Below are 20,100 nucleotides of genomic sequence, written 5' to 3'. Positions count from 1 at the left end.
CAGCCCTTTCTGTGAATGCAGGAGACAGCCCCGGGGGCCCCGTGCTGTGCCCTCCAGGCCACAGGGGCCTCAGGGGCACAGGGGTGGCTTCCCAGGGGGGCGCGGGGGGTGAGAAATCAGAGCAGCACCCGCCTCCTCCCCCCACTGCCGAGTCCCCACCTGTGTGCAGGGCTCAGGTCAGCCCACGGGCCCATAGCCATGTCTCGGGGCTGCCCCCTTGGGCTCAGGCAGGCCTGTGCCAGCATCGCCGGGAGCCCCGGCCCCTGGGCCAGCTGTGTAGGTGGAGGGAAGGGGCTTACCTGCCATCACACAGCCAGGGGTGGTGCAGATTTCGTCCAAGTCCTTGGGCCCTTTGACGGCTGCGGGCAAGGAGCGGCGTGAGCGCGTGGAGAGGCCGGGTGGGTGCAGGTGGGCAGGGTGGGGTGGGTGGCTGCAGGTTGGAGGATGGGGCACAGGAGGGGTGGGGGCACAGGGTGAGGCCGGGTGGGGTAAGTCTGCTGTGTGTGGGGGGTCAGGCTTCAAGGCCACCTCTAGCCCCCGTGGGTGGACCAGCCTTGGGCCCTGAGGGCAGGTCTGGAGGACAGCCCACATCTTCCCGGGTGGCCCAGGCCGGGGTCCTAAAGTGCGGTGAGCCTCATTCTGGCCCGACCCCTGCAGTGACCTGGGAGCCCCTTTATGCCCGCTGCCTCCACTGACCCCCACAGCTGCCCCAGGCCCCCAGGGGTGAAGCCGGCCATTCTGCCCTCCCGCCTGTCTGCCCAGCCAGCTCTCGCCCTGTCAGGGGCCAGCTCCTCAGGCAGCCTTCCTGTGCTGCCCCTCTCAGCACACCGCTGCCCCCAGCACCGGCTGGTTGTGGAAATGTGCACCTGCCTGGCCTCGGGGGCAGTGCCCAGAGCCTGCGGTGCCACGGAACTTGTGCGGGTTCCCGCCCCCAGGGAGCATCCTGCATCCAGCGGGTGCTCATGACTGTGTCCCTGCCACCGTCCTGTCTTCCCAGGGGACTCTGGCTGCCCCAGGCAGGGCCCCGCCCTCCTGCCGCACACCCTGGCCTGCTGTGGAACCCGGCCCGGCCGGGCTCCCTGCCCTGCCACAGAGGGCCGGACCGCCCGGGGTGTTTACAGGGGAGGCAGGGCTACCTCGGGGCTTTCGTTCTATAATGCTCTTCTCTTCCTTTGAGAAGCGAAGCCAGCCGGTAGAGAGCGGCAGCTGCTTCCCTGGGGAGAAACACAGCATTCAGCTCTTGGGCCTCCAGCCGCTGCTCCTCCAGGCACCTTGGGACCTCCTTGGGACGGCACTGGCATTCTCCTGCAGGGCTGGGTGCTCCAGGCGCTCGCTGCATGGGGAGGCCCCTCCCCATCTAGCGGGGGCTGGTCACCAGGGAACCAAGACGACACAGGGCCGCAGCACAGCTCATCTCTGAGGGCGGGGAGGGCCTCCTTGCCCCAACCCCCAGCCCCCACCATCTGCTGGGCCCAGTGGGTTCCTGAGGCAGGACCGCCTGTCCCCTAAACAAGTCCCCTCTGACGTCCTCTTCTACCTTGGGGTCATGGGCACCCCATGCAAGATGGGTGGCTCCTGGCGCCCTGCCAGCAGGAACAATAGGCTCCTTTGGGGAAAGGATGTCTTGTGGAGGGGTCATTTCCTGACCCACTGGCCACCCAGAGCTCCAGCCCTTCCACCTGCACTTTCTGCTGAAGCTGCAGAGCCACCCTGCCTCCATCCTTGCACCGCATGGGGCAGGGGCCGGGCACTGCGTGGTCAGCATCGGGAGCTTCCGTGGCAGGCTGTCAGCTCTGCCTGGAGAGGGGCTTGGGGGGCAAAAGGGCAAGGTGGAGGGAAGGGGGAGGCGAAGGTCCAGGGAGAGGGCACGCCAGGCCTGGCCACCTTCAGACCTGGCTTATGGGTGAATTTCCCCACCCGAGAGGCACATGGAGGGAACAGGGGCTCGTCCAGGCCAGGGCTGGGGGCAGGGCTGGGACCTGGTTCAGCCCTGGCTGCAAAGACTGCAGAGACTGTGGGGAGCCCTGAAAATGTTGGGTGTTGCCTGGGGTCCTGGCCATTCAAGGGAACATTTATGAAATGTGATCTGGGGTGCGTGGGGAGAGGTGTTTCTCTTCCACCTGCTGATTGCTGCTCTTCCCATCTGCCACTCGTTTGTCCATTGATCCAATATTTGTTGATTATTACGAGCCAGCCTGGTGGTGGGCACTGAAGGTTCAGATAAGGGTCTGACACGGGCCCCACCCTCACAGAGCCCCATGCAGTGGAGACAGGAGGAAATTGCTGTAGGATACATATATTAACACAAACTGTTTAAAGGGAAATCTGAGCTTCAGAGAAGAGAAGGACAGTGCCGCAGATCAGAAACAGAAACGAAGTGATAAGTGGTGCTGTCATGGCTGCCCCATGGGGGCTTGCCAATCTCAGGAACCCAGAGCCTCGGGAAAAGGAGCTAGACCCTGGACCTCAAAGGGCAGCACCCTCAGTGAAAGAGTGGACTGGAAGGACCTCTGACCTCTGGCCCAAGAGAGGACCAGGCGGAGAAGGGATTTCTGTTTCCGATTAGGATGCAGAAAGTCTAAACAAGACTGTGGCTCCCACCCTAACAAGCTGTGGAAGTGACAACACGAGAGCTTTTAGAAGCCCACCACAAAGCTGAGGGCACAGAGCCCTCGTGAGCCGGAGCCCAGAAACGGGTGAGCCCTTCCCAGGAGAGGAGGGACCTATGGCTGCTGTCACCTCTGGCTTCCACCAGACAGGAGGAGGGCAGACTCCTCTGGAAGGAGAGCTGAAGCTGGAGGAAGTTTTAACAAGCCTTTCATACCCGCATGTGGGCAGGCGTGAGGGACTGGGGTTGCCAGGAGCCCCCAGCAGAGGGTGCATCTGCACCCACCCGCAGTCCTTTATCACGGGGCCTGCCCTGAGTGCACACTGGGGGTGCCTGAAGGCAGGCGCAGGGCAGGGGAGCTGCGTGAAATCCTCCCACATGGAAAGCAGGCAATATGGGCCACATAAGTTATAGGGTCTTACACAAAAGATGGAAAACGTATGTAGATATACGGTAAATCTTACCAGATCAATGGAAATGATAGAAAAGAACTGAATGGAAATGCAACTCAAGAAGTGAAGAATTTGTTTTATAAGTTTAACAGCACAGTGAATACAGCAAAAGAAAGAATTAGTGTCATATATAGGTCCATATAAATGATCCCATTTGAGGCACAAAGGAAAAGGAATGAAAAAACTGAACAGAGGAAAACATCTACAAAAAGCCCAGAGCTAACATTGTAGTTACTGGTGAGAGACTGGATGATGTCCCCTGAGATGAGGAACAAAGCAAGGCTGTTGTCTCTCACCACTCCTGGTCAACATCGTCCTAAGGGTCCTGCTGGTTCAGTAAGATGAGAAAAGGAAAGAAAGGTATACAGCTAGGAAAGGAAGTAATGGGACTCTCTGTTTGCAGATGACGTGGTCTTCTACGCAGAAAATCCCAAAGAACCAAGCAAAAAACTCCCGAACTATTAAGAGGCTATACCAGGTCACAGGATCCAGCTTAATATATGAAAGTCAAATGCTTTCCTATATATTGGCAATGAATAATTAATTGGAATTTGAAATTATAGCAACAATCCATTTATAATAGCACTTAAAAATGAAAAATTTAGGTATAAATCTAATAAAATATGTGTGGGCTCTATATGCGGAAAATGACAAAACTGATGAAAACAAATCAAATATCTAAATAGATGGAGAGATAGTCTGTGTTGGTGGATTGGGAGACAATCTTATTAAAATGTCAGGTCTTCCCAACTTTATCTATAGATTCCAAATAATCCCAAAGTCCCAGCAAGCTACTCTGCTGATTTGACAAACTGATTCCAAAGTTTGTGTGGAAAGGATAAGATCTAGAATAGCCAACACAATGATGAAGAAGGATGAGGTTGGGGGCTGGCCCAGTGGCAGAGTGGTTACAATTGCATGCTCTACTTCAGTGGCCTGGGGTTCGCAGGTTTGGATCCTGGGCGTGGACCTAGCGCCGCTCATCAAGCCATGCTGCGGAGGCATCCCACATAAAATAGAGGAAGACTGGCACAGATGTTAGCTCAGGGTCAATCTTCCTCAAGCAAAAAGAGGAAGCTTGGCAACAGATGTTAGCTCAGGGTCAATCTTCCTTACCAAAAAAAAAAAAAAAGAAGAAGAAGAATGAAGTTGGAGGACTCACAGTGCTTGGTTTTGATACTCACTAGAAGGCTGCGAGTAATCAAGACAGCACAGTACTGGCAAAAGAAGAGACACGCAAATCAATGGGACAGATTAGAGAGCCCAGCAATAGATCCACGCAAATATAGTCAACCGATCTTTGACAAAGGAGCAAAGGCAATTTGATGGAGGACAGCCACTCAATAAATGTCCACAATGGAACAATTGGACATCCATATACAAAAACAAACCAAAAAATTTAGATGCAGACCTTACACCTTACACAAAAATTAATGCAAAATGAACCACAGTCATAAATATAACATAAAAAGCTATAAAGCTTCTTGAAGAAAACATAGGAGAAATTCTGCATGACCTTGGGTTTGGTGATGACTTTTAGAATACAATGCAAATAGCATGATCCATGAGAGAAAAAAATCAATGTTAGACTTTATTAAAATTAAAAACCTCTGCTCTGTGAAAGACTTGTTAGTAAAAAGATGAGATACAAACTGAAATATATGCAAACATATATCTGATAAAACATTTGTATCCAAAATGTACAAAGAATCCTTAAAACTCAACAATAAGAAAAGAAACATCCTAATTAAAAAGTGGGCGAAAGATATAAAAAGACAACTCACTAAAGAAAATACCCAGTTGGAAAATAGGCATACAAAGAATGCTTAACATCCTTTTCAATAGGAAATTGTAAATTGCAAGAATGATGAGATACTGCTATACTCCTATTAGAATGGCTAAAATGCAAAAAACTGATGATATTAAGTGCTGGTGAGGGTGCAGACAATGGGAGTGCTCACTCATTGCTGGTGGGAAAGCAAAGTGGTCTGAGCCACCTTGGAAGACAGTTGGGCAGTTTCTTATAAAACCAAAGACAGTCTTACAATATGATCCAGCAATCCCACTCCTCAGTGTTTACCCAACTGATTTACGTCTACACAAAACTTACATCTACACAAAAACCTGAATGTAAATGTTTATAGCAGCCTTATTCATAATCTCAAAAAAGTGGCAGCAACCACAATGCCCTTCAATGGGATAATGAATAAATAAACTGTATTATATCTATACAATGGAATTATTATTCAGCAATAAAAAGAAATAAACTGTCAAGCCAGAAAAAGACATGGATGCATCTAAGGTGTATATTACTAAGTGAAAGAAGTCAGTCTGAAAAAGCTACATACAGTATGATTCCAATCATACTGTGACATTCTGGAAAAACAAAACTACAGAGGTAGTAAACAACGATTGCCGGGAGCGTGGCAGGGGTGTGGAGTGGGGGTGGTGGATGTAGGATAGGTGACGCACAAGGGATATTTTAGGACAGGGAAACTCTTCTGCATAATACTGTAATGGTGAGCACAATATATTAAACAGTTGTCAAAACCCACAGAACTTTACAGCACAAAGAGTAAACCCTGATGTATGCAAATTAAAAAAAACATTTAGGACATTAGGGGGTCCCAGGATGAAATGCAGCATGAGAAGCTAAATGCATCACAAGTGTATGTAATAACCTCACTGAAAGAGGTAGGGGTTGAAGGGGCTGACCTCAGTCACTTTGGAAATAAGCAGAGTCTGCAAGACTAAAGGCAAAAGGATTGGTACATAGTGCTGTACTCTAGTTGATAAAGTTGTTCCCCAAGAGAACGCAGGTGAGCAATTCTGAAACTGCTATGTCTGCATATTGGAATTGACTAAGTAAGAAAATGGGTAGCAAATGGCAGGCTTCCCACTGTTGCACCAGAAGGTTACAGACAAGCAAGGGGAGGAGGCTAGAGTGATCCACGTGGTGATGCCTTAGAGTTGGAGACATCAGCATAAACTCATCTTCAGCTTCATATAGATACAGGTTGTTACATACACAGATATTTATAGATAATGTGTATACACATGAGTTAGCACACACACACACGTCTCCTCGCCCTTCACCAGAGTGACTGGAAGAAACAACAATTCAGTAGCAATGAACATACCTAGCACCCAGATCTTGATTTCTAACACCATTATCCAATAAAAGGAACCAGAGGTCCTTGGAGAAATGGCTGATTCTATTAACTATTCAGTTAACTAACTATTAACTGGGGCGGGAAATACACAAGATGAGCCTAGGACATCTTATAGTGTTAGGAAGTAATAAAGTACTACCCCCTCCAAAACCCCAAACCCACAGTGATGTGGGTGTGTCAAAGGGGTACAGAAGCCAACTGACAAAGCCCTCAGGAGCCAAAGTTGGATCAATTTGAGCAATAAAATAAAGTAGTATTGGATTATAACCCAAAAGTATAAATAAATATGCATGAGTTTATACTGACATCAATAAATCATTGAATAAATAAATAAATAAGGGAGAATAGACAGTTCCCCCATACAGAGGAATTCCAAGCAGTTTATGCAGCTACTTCACCTCTAAGGGTGTGGAGCATAACTCCTCACCCCTTAAGTGTGGGCTGCACATAGTGACTTCCTTTCGAAGAGGACAGTGTGGAAAGAGAGGGAAGAAAAGTAACTTCACAGTGGGAAAACCCTTGACAAACACCACCTCGAGCTCTGTGATCAAGGTCAACATCAGTGAGAAGTCACTGAAGGTACAGACCCTTGACCTGTGGTCTTCCTTTCCAAATATATCACCACAGTCTAATCAGGAGGAAAACACCAGACAAATCCCAGTCGAGAGACATTCTCCAAAGCATGTGGCCAATACTCCTCCAACTGTCAAGATCATAAAAAACAAAGAACGTCTGAGAGAGCATCACAGCCAAGAGGAACCCAAGGAGATTTAACAACTACATGTGACGTGGTGTCCTGGATAGGATCCTGGGACAGAAAAGGACATGAGGGGAAAACTGAGGAAATCCCAATAAAGCATGGACTTAGTTAGCAGTAATATATCAAGATTGGTTTGTTACCTGTGACAAATGTATCACACTAATGTAAGAGGTTAATAACAGAAAACTGGGTATAGACTATATGGGAACCCTGTACTATCTTTGCAATAATTCTGTAAACCTAAAACTGTTCTAAAACTTTAAAAAATTACTTTCAAAACAACCTAAACAGAGGACCTGAGGCCTGTAGGACAATATGAAGTGACTTAGCATTTGTGTAACTAGCGTCCCAGAGAGGTGGTGTGGGGTCACACATGCCTACAGATCCAAGACGTGCAGGACAAACACAGAGAAAACCACACGCGGCAGCACCATAGTCAAAGCACTAAGGGCTAAAGATAAAGAAGGTCTTAAATACATTCAGATGGAAAAAACCCCCATTACATTCAGGGGCACAACAATGAGAATCATGGCCAAGCTCTCATCACAAACAATGGAGGTTGGAAGGTGATGGAATGAACTCTTGAAAGAAAAAAGAACTATCAACTTAGAATACTATACCCAGGAAAAATATATTTAAAAATCGAGAGTGAAATAAAGACTTTTCAGATAAAAGCTTAGAGATTTGTCTCCATCACAAGTGCACTACAACACACACTAAAGAAATGTCTCCATGCAGATAGAACATGAAACCAGTTGGAAGCCCAGATTGGGGGGAAGGAATGGTGAGCACCAGAAGGGGAAAATAAAGGTAAATAGGGTGAATCAAGTGTTATCAGAGGGGCCGGCTCTGTGGCCGAGTGGTTAAGTTCATGCACTCCGCTTTAGCAGCCCAGGGTTTCGCCAGTTTAGATCCTGGGTGTGGACAGGGCACTGCTCATCAAGCCATGCTGAGGCGGCGTCCCACATGCCACAACTAGAAGGACCCACAACTAGAATATACACCTATGTACTGGGGGGCTTGGGAGAGAAGAGGAAGAAAAAGAAAGAAGAATGGCAATAGATGTTAGCTCAGGTGCCAATCTTTAAAAATAAAGCCTATTCTTTTTTTAAAAAAAAGTGTTATGGGAGACCCAAACGATGCCTCTGATTAATTGGCTTCCAGTCTAGTCAGACATCCAGAACAAACTACCAGACTGAAGAGGCAACTCCATGCCTCCTGCATGCTCACGTCCCTCTTCCGTTTCCCCCACAATCCCCAGCACGAGCTGCCATAACCTGCTGGTTGGGGGACTCCCAGGGTAAGTTCATCAGATGCTACAGCTCAAGTGTTGCCTGAGGGGCCCCCCTAGTAGCCTAGGGGTTAGATTTGGTGCATTCTGCTTCAGCGGCCTGGGTTCAGTTCCTGGGCACCACTTGTCTGTCAGTGGCCATGCTGTGGCAGTGGCTCACATAGAAAAAGAGGAAGATTGAGGACCGGCCCAGTGGTGTAGTGGTTAAGTTTTCATGCTCTGCTTCAGTGGCCCAGGGTTCACAGGTTTGGATCCTGGGCGCAGACCTACACACCACTTATCAAGCCATGCTATGATGGCATCCCACATACCAAAAAAAAAGAGGAAGATGGGCACAGATTTTAGCTCAGGGCCAATCTTCCTCACTAAGAAAAATAAATAAATAAAAGAGGAACATCAGCAGTGGATGATAGCACAGGGTGAATCTTCCTCAGCAAAAAAAAAAAAAAAGAAAGAAAGAAAGAAAAAAAAGAGTTGCCTGAGGATACAGGGGGCTTTTGAGGCAACATTTCCCAAACTGACTTAGATGCATGTTTTTCTACATTGCCCTTTGACTTACATTGCCTCCTTAAATTATCACAGGAAGCTTGTCAGTGTCACCATCTCCACTTTCCTGATGAGAAAACCGACAGGGAGGTGGGCCGACACACGCAAGGTCACGTCACCAGCAAGTGGTAGAGTGTGGACTTCCAGCCCCCATATTCTTACTCAAAATCTTTGTTCTTATGAGCAAGAGAAAAAGCAAAACAGCAAGCGCCCTCTGACACCAAGACTGAATAGGATGGAGCCCACCCCTAACCCTAAAGTAGGGCCAACAGGACTCACAGCAAACAGACCCCACACACGGCTGTTCTTCTCCTTCGTGCTTCCCGGAGGGAGAAGCTTTCCTTAATACCCGACTGACACGTAATCTACTCTTTGTTCTTTTATATTTGCTGGTATGACTTCTGTAAAATGTGAATTATTTTCACAGATTCTCTACATTAAAAAAAATAATTTTGACACTTCCTATGAAAGTTTTATTCTCCTGAAGGTTGGCCTTGATTTGAATAAAGCCTTGATTTAAATAATTTTTTCTTCTCTCTGTCTCTCTCCGCCTCCCATCTCTCTCTTAAGCAAAGGAGGACTATGAGGAACTTTGCTGGGTGGAAAATAACCACCTTCCTCAGAGACTGCATGACTGCAGGCTGGTTGTCATGCTGTCATGTTGGGGATGAGTTTATATGACCATGTGGTCAAGGAAACCTCAGAGAAGTTAATTTCGAGCAGTCCCTCCCAGGCTGGTAGCATCCCAAGGTGCCTGATGGAAACAAACATGCATATTCTCCAGAGGGAAACTTTCTCAGCCTGAGTAACACAAGATTCTCACAGATAAAGCCAATTTGAACATGGATTTACGTTTATGAAAAGACAAGCTTCCACGAGTGAGAAACAGCAAACAGCACAAGTAGAGCCCCAAGGATTTCATATTTTGGGATAACCTGATCCAGAATGTGTGGAAGATGGCATCATGGCCCCAAATCTCGGCTCCTCTCTGCATCCATGCCTTTGCCACATGACTTTGCAGTTGCTCTCGCTGAGGAGAAGAGGAGATTCCCCCCCTCTTCATGGCGGGTTTGCCCATGAGGCTTGCTTTGGCCGATAGAATGAGCGGAAATGAAGTATCTTTCCTCTTACCCACTTGTGTGGTGACCATCTTTTACTCCTGGGTCCTATCAAAGATGGAACAATCTCATCTCTGCTTGGAGGGGCTCTTCACTCTCTGAAACTGTTTTCCTGGTTGCCTTCTGACCACTGCTGAAAGCGAAGGCTAGAGCAGGAATTGGGGAAAAGCCTTCAAGAATCCGAGGCCCACTTCTCTAAGCACAGGGCGATCGGAGCCCATCGCTGGAGGAGTCTGAAGTCTGTGCTGCACTGAGGGTATCAACGGCAAAAACAAACCCCAATCAGCTAACTTCTGACTAGACTGATTCAATCCTTCTCACTGACAGACCGACAGAAGAACAAGTGTGCCCCTTTCTGGATGCAAATACTGTTCACTTCAGTCTCTGCTGTTGCTCTCAGGACCCTGCATTCAGTAAAAATGTATGAGACACACACACACAAAAGCAAGAAAACGTAATCCCTCACTATGAGATAGAGTAATCAATGGAACCAGACAGAGAGACAGCCCAGATATTGGCACTATCAGAGAAGGACTTCAAAAGAACTGTGATTATTATGTTAAAGGATCTAATGGAAAAGGTGGATAGCATGCACGAACAGATAGCTCATTACTAGGGGGAAGGATTTCTCTGACTGTCTCGCCAGCACGTTGGATACAGCTGAAGAAGGAACCGGTGAACTTGAAGACTAATTAGGGTCAAACTCTTCAAACTGTATCACAAGAGTAAAAGAGTGAAGAAGAGCTGAACAGTCCATCCAAATATTGTGGGATAACATCAACCCATCCAACAGACACATATGTGGAGTCCCAGAAAGAGAGAGACAGATAAAGGGAAGAAGAATTTGAAGAGACAATGGCTGAGAATTTTCCAAAATTAGTGAAAGACAACAAAACCCCAAATTCCAAAGAGCACAGCATAAATAGCAAAATACTTGCGCACACACACCCCACCCCTAGACACACCACAGTCAAACTGCTGTAAGCCAAAGACAAAGAGAGAAATCCAAGGGCAACCAAAGAAGGAAGAAACAGTGGAGAGGAGCAAAGATAGTAGGTACAGCAGACTTTTCATCAGAAGCTAGGGGAGCCGGAAGGCAACGGAGCCATGGGGGAAAAAGACCCAGTCAACCCAGAAGCCTAGAGCCTGTACCCATATATATATGGGAGATATATATAATGCAGAAGAAATAAAGGCATTTTCAGACAAAAGCTGGAAGAATTCATTTCCAGCACACTTGGACTACCATAAATGTTAAAGCAAGTTCTTCAGGGAAAAGCAAAATGATGCCAGATGGGAATTTGGATTTACGTAAAGAATGAAGAGCATTGGAAAGGTTTTTGTTTTGTTTTAAAATAAGGTGACAGAGCGTGGTAAGGCTCACCCAGATCTAGAATTCACGGGATTCTGGGAAGATCATGATAAACCTCGCATCTGTGTAGGCTCAGGCCACCTTCTCACACCTGATAACGACCTAGCAATTGTGATGTGGAGCACAAACGACCCTCTTTTGCAGATTTATGGATTTGTTGGCCTTCAGAGAGAACAGGATCTCAGAGATTTAGCCTAATGTCCTCTTATTAAAAGAGCGAAAGCTGTGCTGAGGCGGACCAGGCCCCCAGGCCGCACGGTCAGTATCAGCAGGCGCTGGGCGGGGTTCCAGTTTAGACGCTGTCAGAGGACTTCTTCATCCGCGTGTCGCCTTTTGCAGGAGACAGCGAATTGTAACTACTTGCGCAACATTAAAAGCTGCTCACTTTTTAAGAACTGTTTGGAGAGAAGATCAGAAAGGATAGGGAAAGAATTTAAGATTCAGAAAAGTCATTTTGGATGGACGTACATGTAGGGTAATTAACGGTAAGTGCCCTTTGTGAACTATGAGCACCTGTACTCGAGGCGCACGTTACGGCACCCCACGATTAACTAAATATGTTTCACAAGCACGAGGTTGATATTTAAGATGGACAAAGACAGACCTGTAATAAAATAATTTGACAGAAAAAGCAAAACTCCTCAAGGCAGCTATTAATAAGGAAACCAAATAACGACAAGGAAAGGAAATGTAACCCCAGTATTCTTCGTAGCTCAGCTGCGAAAAACACTCAGTAGAAATACTGGAAATGATGAATAGGGATTTACCCAAAAGCAATGATATACCTGTATTGGTAGGATGGGGGCCTGGGTGCTTAAGGAGCTAAACCTGCCTTCCATTCAAGACATCAGTAATAATACCGACAGCAGGTCAATGACAAAATCTGATATTTTGCTACTAAAACTGATCATGAACACATGACAGACATTTCCCTAAGTGTTACTGATGTATTAAATCATTGAACCCTCAAGTAAGCCTCTAACGTACATCCTATGTTATGTTCCATTTTACAGATGAGGAAACTGAGGCACAGAGGGATGAAGGAAACCTTCCAAGGTCACACGGCCAGGATCTGGGGGAGCTGGCATGCCCAGCCAGGCTGTCAGACCCAGGAGCCTGGGTTTAACCACAACCTTATAATCCCTCCCCATGATGTAACACTCTACAGTGCTAGAGAAAGATTCAAAGACCAGGTTTAGAACATGAGAAGACACTCTGGTCCAGGGATTGGCAATATTTTTCTGTAAAGGGCCAGACAGTAAGTATATTGGCTTTGTGAGCCACATACAGACTCTGTCTCACCTACTCAACTTAGCTCTCGTAGCATGAAAGCAGCCATGGACGATACATAAATGAGGGGCCAAAGCCGTGTTCCAATAAAACTTTATTTACAAAAACAGGCAGAGGGCCAGATTTGGCCCACGGGCCATAGTTTGCTGACTGCGCTAGACAAGGGATGCGGCTGCTTCTGAGGAGCAGAATTCTAGGATGGACAGGACTGCCAGCGTGAGACTGCATTTCACACAGTAATTTTTATAAAAACATTTCATTTTCTGCAAAAGGTTTATCTATAACTTTTAAAGTAACAAATATTAAAACCAAAAATCTAGGATAACCATTAAAAGGATAGACATACAAAACTTCCAAGCTAGTTGAGGGAAACAGAGTGAGAAATAAGAGATCAATCCAAAAGAAGGCAAGAAAAGAGAAAAAAAGAGACATAAGAAGCAAAAAGAACACAACAGAAAAATCGTCCATTTCAGCCATCACAGTGAGCATCAGTAGACTGAATCCTCCAGGAAAGATGGGCTGAAACCCAGGAATACACTGTTGCAAGAGACACATCTGAAGCTAAAGATGCAAAAAGTTTCAATTCAAAAACCGACTAAGCAAATGCTGATGAGTACTTATATTCATATCAGACAAAACAATTTAAAACAAAACAGAATTTAAGGCAAAAGGCATTGTTAAGATAGAAAGGGTCACTACACAATTTTATGTAGTGGAAGATAAAGTCTAAATTTGTATTCACATAATAACGTAGCCTTCAAATGAATACTTGACATAACTACAATGAAATTGGATAGTTCTCTAGTGCAGGAGCTTTCAGTAAGTAAAAGATCAAGAAAATGAAAAAAAGCAAATATAGAGAGGATTTGATCGATCTAACGGATGTATGTATATCTGTATCTCCCCTTCATCTGACATTTAGTGATGGGTGTATCCCACAAGCACACGCGGATCACTTATAAAACTGACCACGTATTAGCCCCACAGCAAGCTCGGCAAATATCAGAGAATCAGCACGTCATAAACCATGGTTTCTGACAGGAGTGCAATTAGGTTAGAAACCAGTAAAAAAGATAACTAAAAAAATCTCCATGCATCTAGAAATTAAAAAAAAAAGATTTCTAAACAACTTATGAATCCGTGAAAAAAATATATAGTGGAAATGGGAAAATACTTAGAAATAAATAATAACACTGCGTATGAACCCTCCATGAACTCAACCAGAACCTGATGCCAAGATCGGCTATGGGGTCCGATTTTTGGGGGTGGGGGCACAGGGGTCTTGACTGAGGAGCCCTGGCAGAGACCCCACTTTTGTTTAGGGAACCACGAGGAGGAGGCAGGCTGGGCAGGGAGGGTCCCTCCTGTCGGGTGGGCTCATGCTGCTCGGCACTACCTGGAAGAGGAAGGGCCCCCTTGCACCCCCGGCTGGGGTGAGGGGTCAGCCCTCTCCCCTGGAAGCCTGTAACCAGATGTTTTCAGCCTGGTGAGCCCCAGGGTCTGGGCTCCCCAGGGCTCTCCATGCAGCAAGTGACCCTTCCCTCTGCCCGGTGCCCAGGGAGTGGGCAGCGCTCATCTACCCTGGCAGGAGACTGGAGGGGCCAGAGACCGCAGCGGCTGGCAGGGTCCAGTCAGGCACCTGGTCAGGTGGACGCCCACTACATTCATAGGCTGTACCCACTTCTGGTTCCCAGAAACAGCCTTGCCCAGGGATGGACCATGGTCCCACTGTGGTGCAGACCGCTCCTGCCAGGGAGGGAACATTCAAAGGCTGTGACACCCTATTGTTGAGAATGCCCCGTGAGCACTTCCCCTGCAGATTTTCCTGAGTCTTGAGCCCACCCACCCTTGGGAAGGGCGCCCCGCACCTGCTGGCTTGTGTGCACCCTATGGACGTGCCCCTGAGGCTGTGCTGCAGGGGGAAGCTTGGATTGACCATGCCTGCACATGAGCCCCCACTGTGTCCCTCACCTGAGGTGGACAGTCCCCGCTCTCTCACATCAGCCTGGGTGGGGGATGGGGAAGGGGCTGCGAGTGGAGGGTGTTCCTGCCGGGCAGCCCTGGCTGTGCCTCCATCTCTCTGGGACCCCAGCCCAGCCCCTCCCACCATCTTGCAACAAGCAGAGCCTGTCTGGGAAGCCAAGGCCCCCCTGACCCGGACCTCCAGCGGGCCAGAAGAGGAGGTTCCCAGCAGGTCCCTTCCTCAGGGTGGCAGCCATGGTGGTGGCAGGTGAGCCCGGGCAGGTGGGAGGGACGCTGCGCTGTGGTCCCCGGCGCTGGAGTGTGGGTTCCTGCTGCCGGCCGGCTGGCAACTGCAGTGCGCTGTGCAGCGGAGCTGCGCTTCCAGCCGGAGGGGAGGGGGCTGCGCGGCTGGGGCGGGCGACCCAGTCTGCGGCATCTCAGGCGTCCCCCAGAGGCCGGCGGGCTCAGAGCCTGCAGAACCAGCTGTGCACCAGCCTGTGCCTGGGCAGAGCCTTCTGGAAGGGGCCCCCCGCCCCCGCAGGTCAGTGCCCCTCCTCTCGGGTCTCCCGCACAGCCCTGCAGCCTCCTGTGCCCAGGGCAGATGCTGCCTGCCCCATTTGACAAGGCTGGCTTGTCCAGGGTGGGCAGCCATGCAGACCCTTTGGAGGTTGGGGGTGGGCCTGTGGGGAGGGGGTGCCCTCACTCACCTCTGCTGTTGGCGTAGAGGAGGCCCAGGGCCACCAGGGCGCCTGTCACCAGGAGCAGCAGCAGCAGCAGCCCCCCCTCCAGGAAGCTTCGGTGCATCTGCCCCCACCGGCCAGCGATCTCCACCATCCTCACTGGGCTTTCGGACTTCCCCATCACCAAGTCTCTAGACGGGGAAAGTGCACAGCTGAGCAAGCCCAAGGGCAAGGGCAGGGGCGGTGTCCACCCAGGGTGGGGACACCAGGGCAGGGGAGACGCGGTGTGGAGCTTCTGAGGCCCTGCCTGAGGCTGGCAGGGACCGATGCTGTCTGGGAGCAGGTGCCGGGTCATTTCTGGATGCTCAGCCCCTCTCTCCATCTTCCAATCTATCCCCCTGGGCCTCAGGCCCGAGTCTCAGGGCTTTCTACCCTCTCCCTGGACTAGAGTCTCTGAATGTCAAGGGTGTCTGATGGTGGGTGGTGGCCTAGCCTGCTGGCCACAGTGGCAGTCTCTTCCTGAGGTCGGCCTCTCCAAGTGGGCTCATTGGCAGGAGGTGGTCCAGGGACCGCTCTGCTCATAGCTTAGGGTGGGCACAGTGGACCCAGGAGGCTCAGCTCCCTGTGCTTGTCTAGGGGCTTCTGTAGCGGGGACCACCTGGGGCCCTTGTGCTGAGGGGGTCCTGGAATTGGGAAACCCTTTGGGAGGTGACTTGGGCCGTTGGACTCCCTGCCCACCTCTCCTACCTAGAGCCCAGGAGCCAGTGAGGGGGGAGATGAGAATGACCGGTATCCAGGCAGGCAGCGACCTCACACGCCAGGAAGGGACATGGCAGGACCAGCTCCAGCAGTCGCCTGGCTGGTGTGCAGGTCCTGTGGTCTCCCCTACCCTGTCCCTGGAGGGGACACCTTCCCAGGCAGAGGGCAGTGGTGAGGACACAAGGGCTGCTGCTGTGTGCGGGAGAGGGCGCACCGCCTGGGACCCGGCAGGGAGAACGGGTGGCTCCCAGGTCTTTGTGTGCTCCCTTGTGTGTGAGTGTGCATGCATGTCCCCTGTGTGCATGTGTGTATCCCTGTGTGTGTATGCACGTGTGTGAGTTGTGTGCATGCGCTCCTGTGTGTGCATAAGCATATGTATGCATGTACACACGTGCATGAGCGAGTGTGCACATGTGTGACTATGCATGTGCATGTGCATGCATGTGTGTGCATGGGCACCTCCTTTTCTGGTGCTCAGAGCCTGGCCCCTGGAATTTGATTGGACACCTGGGGAGCAGCTGGCTGATCCCCTGTGCTTCAGGCTTCCAGTCCTCAGACGTCACACAGCTGATGTTTGGGTCTGGTCCTGACCCCTGCCCTAGGTGGGGCTGGACGTTTGAGAGAAGTCTGAGGAGCACAGACCCAGTCCTGCCCTTGGTGGGTAAGCGTCCAGCCACTGAGAACCAATCAGGGCTGAGTTAGATGTTCTGACCTGCCAACACCCAGGAGTCCCCCTGAGTTCTGTCCTGACTCCCTGGGGGGTCTTAACTCCCTGGGCATCACCTGCCACATGACCCAACCCGAGAGAAGCCAGGCCTGCTCTGATCTCAGCACCCTCCATGGCCCTGTTACCTCTCTCCCCACCCCCTACCGTCCTCCCCACGGCACCCCCAGATCCCCATATGTCCCCTGCACTCCCCGAAAGTCTCTGCTCCAGGTCACCCCCCTCCAGGCCTCCCCTGGGCTCCATATTCAACACAGCCAGCCTTGGCTCCAGCCCTGGCCCCCGACCTCATTTCTATTTCACCACCAGACGTGTGACTTGGCATCTATGCCCTTATTTCTGTTCCCATTGTCCGCCTCCCCCGTGGGAACGTCAGGGCCCGGGCAGGGGGCTCTGTCTGCCTGGGTCCCCGGCACCTAGACTGGAGTCCACCAACCCAGAGGCATCACCCAACATCTGCCGAACGAGCGAGTGAATCAACGAGGTGGGCCAGGTCTGGCCTTTGTGGCTCGTTTCACCGGCCTCTCCCTTCTTTGATCAGAACTAATGGATTCACTCACTCATTCTGCTAATCCACTTCCTTCCTGCTCACTTCCTGGAACTCAATATGACAGAAAGGCATGTACACAGAAAAACCTTCAGAGGGCTGAGGACAAGGGAGCGGCCAGTCTGTGGCAGCCAGGTCCTCGTCTCCCTGGGCACCCCGCGGCCTCTTCAGGCTTCTCCGGCCAGGGAGACGGGGGTCCTTACAGGAGGGGGACTGTGTTGGGGGTGCTGCTCCAGAGACAGGTGAGGTGGCACATTACATGCCCCGCCGGCCCCCCGGGGAAATGGCTGGGCACTTGGAGGGTGTTCTCATGGCCCGGGAAACCTGGCCCGGCAGGCCCCTCACTCCGCTCACCTTCAGGTCACTCGGGAATGGCCGCCACCCAGGAGCAGGTCTCCGAAGGCTGGGTCAGGAGGGACCTTGTGAGCTGGGCCAGGCAGGAGTCTCCCAGGTGGGGCGTCAGGTCAGGTGGGGCCTTGGGGGGACCTCCTTTGTGATGCGGCCTGGTGCCCTGGAGGCTGGACCCTCTCCTGCTCAGAGTCAGCGAGTTCCATTGGGGTTTGGTGTGGGGGGAGGGGCCGAGAGCAGCTCCTGGGACACCAGGCCCCCTGCCCAAAGAGGCTGCTGGGAAGGAAGGCCAGACCCTTCTCCCCACCCTGCCCCTCTTGCCCGAGGGTTGGGGACCAGAGAACCCGCTGGCTGTGGGGTTTGCAAAGGCCCCACATGGGGTTCCTCTCTGCAGCCTCCAGGGAGGGTGGTGGGTCCTGGGAGTCTTGCCAGGGTATCAGGGGAGGAGGGGGTGTCTCTGCTTATCATGATAGGGTGGGGTGGGGCTGTCAGGCAGGGTCCCCACCCAGAGACGCCCACATTAGGTTATCGTGGGGCTCGGCTGCTCCTTCTGCCGCTAGGGACTTGAGGCTCAGACCCCAACCCCAGGTGGTAGGTGGCGCTGGCTAGGGGAGTGGGAGACGGGCTTCTGGGCTTGGCAGAGGCACCCCAGTGCTTTGGAGTGTGACTCAGGCACCCCCACCCCACTGGTGGGGGCAGGGGCCTGGGGCAAAGCCCAGACTTCGCTTCTTCAGGCCTGACTCCGTCACCAGCGCAGTTCCGCTTCCGTTTCAGAATCCCACGGAACCAGTAGTCCCCCAGGCCCCAGGGACTCTGTCAGAGAGTCAGGGCAGGCAGGCATAAGAGCCGGGGTCTCGTGGCAGACAGCCCCTCATGGCCATTCCCTCACTAGAAGGCCTGAGCCGAGTCCTGTTGGAAGATTCCAGTCCATGCTCAGGTGGCCTGTCAGGTGGGCCCCGCCGTGGGAGGGGCTCAGATCCTGGACACCACCCACATCTTCAGCCTCCTGGCTGTCCCCCAGAAACCCATCCAGAGTGAGGAGCTGGCAGACTGGCTGTGGGCTACTGGTCCGAGTGGAGATGCGGTCAAGGTCAGAGGAGTAAGAGCCGGAACTGTCCTTCCTGGGGAGCCGGGGGGTGGCCAGGGGCCAGCCCGGTCAACCAGAAGCTCCTTCCCAGAGCATGATGACTTCGGGGACCCACACTCTACAATGTCCAGCTAGAGTGGCCCCCGCTCTCCTCCAAGGCCACGTGGACACAGAGGCTGGCTGGTCTCTGGAGCTCAGCCCCTCTTTCCCGCCGAGGCCATCCCATCACTGGTTCCTCCCATCTGCAGCTCTGTCAGTGAAAACAGAAACTGCCAGAAAGTAAGGGGCCTGGGGTCCCAGCCGCCTCCCAGGGGCCATGATGCTGAGACTTGCAGGTTTGGGGGGAACCAAGCGAAGCTATGCTGGGTGCTTGGACACCTGCCAGCCGAGAGAAGTTGGGAAAGGGGCTCCAAAGGCCGGGGGGCTGCAGACCTCAGCCCCAGCCAGGGCTCCGGATGCACCAGACTGGTACACACAGACGCCCCTACTGCCACCCAGGATGTTCCTGCGCGGTGACTTTATTCCCTTCTCCCAGGAGAGCTCAGGGGCTCCTGGGGGCTCCTTGCCCACGCTTCCCTGTCCCTCGGGCAGCAGATGTGGGACGTGGAGGTCTGAGGCCCAGCCTCGGCTCTGGGGTCCAAGGAGGCAGCCCACCATGGGGGAGGGGTGGGTGACCCTTCCCTCGTGGGTCCTGGGACCAGGGCAGGTCTAGAGGGATTTAGCCTCCATCGCTGCTCCTCTGGAGGGCTGCTCCTGGACCCTGCAGAGCCTGCCCTTGACTGCTGGGCCCGTCCCCTCCCTGCCCCACGCTCTCAGGCTGGATGGTCTGGGGGCAGGTCTTGTCCTCTGCACAAAGACCAGCCCCACCTAGCAGGCGTGACTCTGGGCCTCAGCATGGCAGGAACCCATCTCCCTGGGTGTGCCCAGCCCCACTCCAGGTACACACAAGGTGCCCACTTAGAGAAGACAGACAGGCTGGGAGAGGTCTCATAACATGTCCAAGGCACCTGGAAGGCTGGGCCGAGAGCTGGGGCTCTGGGATCCCCCACCAGCTGCCTCTTGACGTCAGGCCTTGGGTGTCCTGGACAGGAGGGAGTGGGGCCAGGGTGGTCTGACCCCATCCCAGGTCTCCGTCATCAAGCCACCAACCCAGTAGCTGCAGCCTCAATCCCCTCCCCTGTGAGATCTGTCACAGAGTCAGAAAGAAGAGTGCTGGGCGCTGGCACAAACGTGTGCGCAGGCAGGACCTGGGAGGGGCGATGGGCACGTGCAGAGGAGCTTGGCCACGGAGTTGAGGGTGGTGGTGACGGCTGACAGCCTGTTTGGGGGGCTGGTCATCTGTCTTTGAGCTCTGTGCTTGCTCTTCCCATGACCCCATGTGTT

At 51.7% G+C, this 20,100-nt stretch overlaps 1 protein-coding gene across 3 annotated transcripts in view; it reads right to left on the bottom strand.

Moving 5' to 3' along the window:
- MMEL1 (membrane metalloendopeptidase like 1) overlaps positions 1-18,397 on the bottom strand; it is a 36,932-nt gene extending 18,535 nt beyond the window's left edge. For 2 of the 3 annotated variants that reach the window (XM_023627585.2, XM_023627582.2), the window contains exons 1-4: positions 17,637-17,777; positions 15,280-15,443; positions 1,137-1,214; positions 300-359 (exon numbers count right to left, since the gene is read on the bottom strand). In XM_023627585.2, coding sequence (XP_023483353.2) covers positions 300-359; positions 1,137-1,214; positions 15,280-15,433 — 292 coding nt within the window. In that variant the 5' untranslated portion in view covers positions 15,434-15,443; positions 17,637-17,777. Of the gene's footprint in view, positions 1-299; positions 360-1,136; positions 1,215-15,279; positions 15,444-17,636 lie in introns of all 3 variants that reach the window. The other variant, XM_023627578.2, reaches the window with a different exon arrangement.
- Between the last annotated feature and the right edge of the window lie 1,703 nt (positions 18,398-20,100).

This window comes from Equus caballus, chromosome 2 (assembly GCF_041296265.1).
Source record: "Equus caballus isolate H_3958 breed thoroughbred chromosome 2, TB-T2T, whole genome shotgun sequence".
NCBI lineage: Eukaryota > Metazoa > Chordata > Mammalia > Perissodactyla > Equidae > Equus > Equus caballus.
The sequence above is the reverse complement of the archived record's forward strand: the minus strand, read 5'-3'. Positions and strand labels throughout refer to the sequence as shown.